Source organism: Nelumbo lutea, chromosome 5 (assembly GCF_056320005.1).
Source record: "Nelumbo lutea isolate HS-2025 chromosome 5, American lotus-T2T, whole genome shotgun sequence".
Classification (NCBI taxonomy): Eukaryota; Viridiplantae; Streptophyta; class Magnoliopsida; order Proteales; family Nelumbonaceae; genus Nelumbo; species Nelumbo lutea.
The window spans coordinates 16,175,001-16,177,971 of NC_142688.1; the positions used below are offsets into that span (position 1 = coordinate 16,175,001).

Here is a 2,971-nt window from a genome sequence, read left to right on the forward strand (position 1 = left end):
ATTGGCTAATTTCTTAGAGTTTATAATGAGTCGTTCTCATAGATATTATAAATTACCTATTTTTATTGATGACTAATTTGGTATTTGCTGGTGAAAATAGGGTGCGGGTTGCAAATGAGCTTGGGACGGGGAATGGGAAAGGTGCAAAGTTTGCGACGACAGTATCGGTGGTGACATCTATACTGATCGGTCTCTTCTTCTGGGTGTTGATAATGATCTTTCACACGGAATTCGCACTCATCTTCACATCCAGCTCTGTAGTCATTAACGCGGTTAACAAGCTTTCCATTCTTTTAGCTTTCACAATTCTACTTAATACCGTTCAACCTGTTCTCTCAGGTTAGTTTCGGCACACCCTCCATATCACACTGATACAGAGAGAGATAGAGATTAACGATCACATGTGTTGTCTGTTTTGTGTGGTAGGAGTGGCCGTTGGATCGGGATGGCAATCATTGGTGGCTTATATCAACATTGGGTGCTATTACATCATCGGGGTTCCACTTGGAATTCTTTTGGGCTGGACTTTCAATTTCAGTGTCATGATATATTTCGTCTATGCTTTTCTTTTATGTCTTTTCTCTTTATCTTTTCGATTAACACTAATCCACTTAATTCTCATGCATCCTATAAATTTTTATTTGCCGTCTTGGATATTCTAATGTGGCCCTTACAATTACATAGGGTTGGGCTTCGGGTTAGGCCATTTCGATTGAAGCTTGGCTTGGCCCACCTTAGGCCCAGGGCACCTATAGCCCCAACTTATATTTAGGGCCTCAAACGATTCTCTTGTGGGCTTGAGAAGTATGATGAAATCATCTTATAGAAGATTAGTTGTTATTTTTTACATCTCATTTCTTATTACACTGACTAAGAGAGGGCACAATGATCGTGAAAGTTAAAGTTCATGTCTCTTAAGTCTTTTGGGAGATTTTACAATATCTTAAGAGGATGGGAAAAAGGTTGCGCTGGGCCCAACCCAAGCTCCATCCATCCTGAAGTGAACGTTCGTGTTGGTTTATGGTGGAAGAATTTTAGGTTGGTTAGGATTAGGGTTGGATTTCAGAACCTAGTTACACTGGACGATGGCTTCTTATCCCCACTCTAGATCTGCTACCCACAGGTTATTCTCACAGAAGAATGCCCCCATGTATTGGGAACATTTTCCCCATAATTGAGGAGGGAGATATTTTCAATGTGCACCTATAATGTCCCATGGGTAGGGGATGTAGGAATAACTTAGGGGCCGTTTGGTAAGTCTTTTTTGAAAGCTCTGACAATTAAAAGACGATTTGAGCTTTTGCATCAAGATCTCAGAAATTTGATGAACATTTGGTGAAGGCACCTCTATCCGTGTGGAAGACGGGTTGAAAAAAGGCGAAAAACTCCATTTAGAGCTCCCCAAAAATAACTTGAAATGGAGTTCTCCCATCTTTTCATGTCTGCGGTTTTCAGCGACTAGATCTTTTCCCAATCAAACAGGAAAAAACCAAAACACAGACTGCTGAGCTTCTAAAAAGCTGACATTCCACAAAAAAAAAAAATGCATCAAATGGAGCCTTATATTAGCAGATCCAAGACCTCTTATCCCTTTATTATTCTACCAGGAGGTCTGACATATATGGAGAACAAGGAGGGCTTTTAATTTAGAACATATATGATTGTTGATTACATATTATTTATCTAATGTTTCCGTGTATATGTACTAATTAGTTTGTAATGCCCGTGAATGTTGAGTTGAAATTAGGGTATTTGGGCTGGAATGATAGGTGGGACTGCCTTTCAGACGTTGGTTTTGGCTATCCTCACCATTCGATGTGATTGGGAAAAGGAGGTAAGAATGACAAAGAATAAAATAAAATTCATTTATATACTTTTTATCGTTTCACATAGAAGCTTTGTATATGTTCGTCTGAAACCATGATTTACACCCCCAAGAACTTTGGACAATCTTGTTCCAGCCTTTCTTAATTTTCTCTTGTATAAAGTCGAGATCACAACATTATACTTCCATTTCATTCCTCGCAAACAAACGAAACAAAGTCAAAGCTGAACAGAAAATAAACCAGATTTTTAACTCAGCCCATTTTTACCCCCATTATTCAATAAGCACCATTGCAAATGATATTTTTCTCGTCTTTACAAGGTTTCCTTCTTTGAACCTGTTATTATGTTTTCTTCGTGTATTGAAATCCTTATGTCTGCAGATAATTTTCACCAGTACAGTGGTCTTCTAGGTAGCTATATATGGTTCTAAACAAGTTACATACAAATGCTTTTTAGCCAGTTAAGAGCTTATGAAATTACTGCAAATTCTGAGTCCTGTCTGTTGTTTGGTTTGGTGCAGGCCCGCAAAGCGAGCATGAACGTAGAGAAGTGGACAAACTCTGCTGGTCAGGAATGAAAAACAATCAACGTTTCCAAACTCGTTTCAATATAAAGATTAATTGCGGCGAAACCCTTTCCGGTTCTGGGATCTATATTTGGCCGAGCCGGCACTCGGCAGATGAAGCATTCCTTGGCCGGAGATGTATGGTTCAATGGTTTACGTACGGAATTGGGGCGAGAGAGAGATCAATTTGAAGCAGTGCTCAACGTGGCTAGAGGAAAAACAGTGTTTAGTTTTGTCAGTTGGCACCCATTGTTTTTTACCGAAAAGATAATAATGGAATTAGGATTTTCATTTGTGCGTGCCTATCTGCCATGCCTTGTGGCTACACTACTTTTTCTTTTGTTTTTTTTTTTTTTCCCTCTCACAGCCAAACTTAACTTCTTGGGGAATGGGGGAGGGTGGGTGAAAGCGGCCAAGCGGGAACCGGAATCCAAGGCTGAACTCTGTGTCCACAATCCACACATCTTTGTCACGTGACCGTAGATCATATAAGCCAGCTGGCATCTTTGTCACGTGATGAATTGTTTAGGAGGGTGTAGAGTGTAGGGTTGAGTTTTAGGAGGAAGGTGACTCACTAGC

The 2,971-nt window shown here is 40.0% G+C and overlaps 1 protein-coding gene across 2 annotated transcripts in view; it reads left to right on the plus strand.

Moving 5' to 3' along the window:
• Nucleotides 1-2,693, plus strand: part of LOC148850602 (protein DETOXIFICATION 27-like) — a 14,721-nt gene extending 12,028 nt beyond the window's left edge. The window contains exons 5-8 of one of the 2 annotated variants that reach the window (XM_088942954.1): nucleotides 101-339; nucleotides 427-554; nucleotides 1,748-1,834; nucleotides 2,348-2,693. In XM_088942954.1, the coding sequence (XP_088799080.1) occupies nucleotides 101-339; nucleotides 427-554; nucleotides 1,748-1,834; nucleotides 2,348-2,404 (511 nt within the window). In that variant the 3' untranslated portion in view covers nucleotides 2,405-2,693. Of the gene's footprint in view, nucleotides 1-100; nucleotides 340-426; nucleotides 1,835-2,347 lie in introns of both variants that reach the window. The other variant, XR_016098792.1, reaches the window with a different exon arrangement.
• Nucleotides 2,694-2,971: the final 278 nt, after the last annotated feature.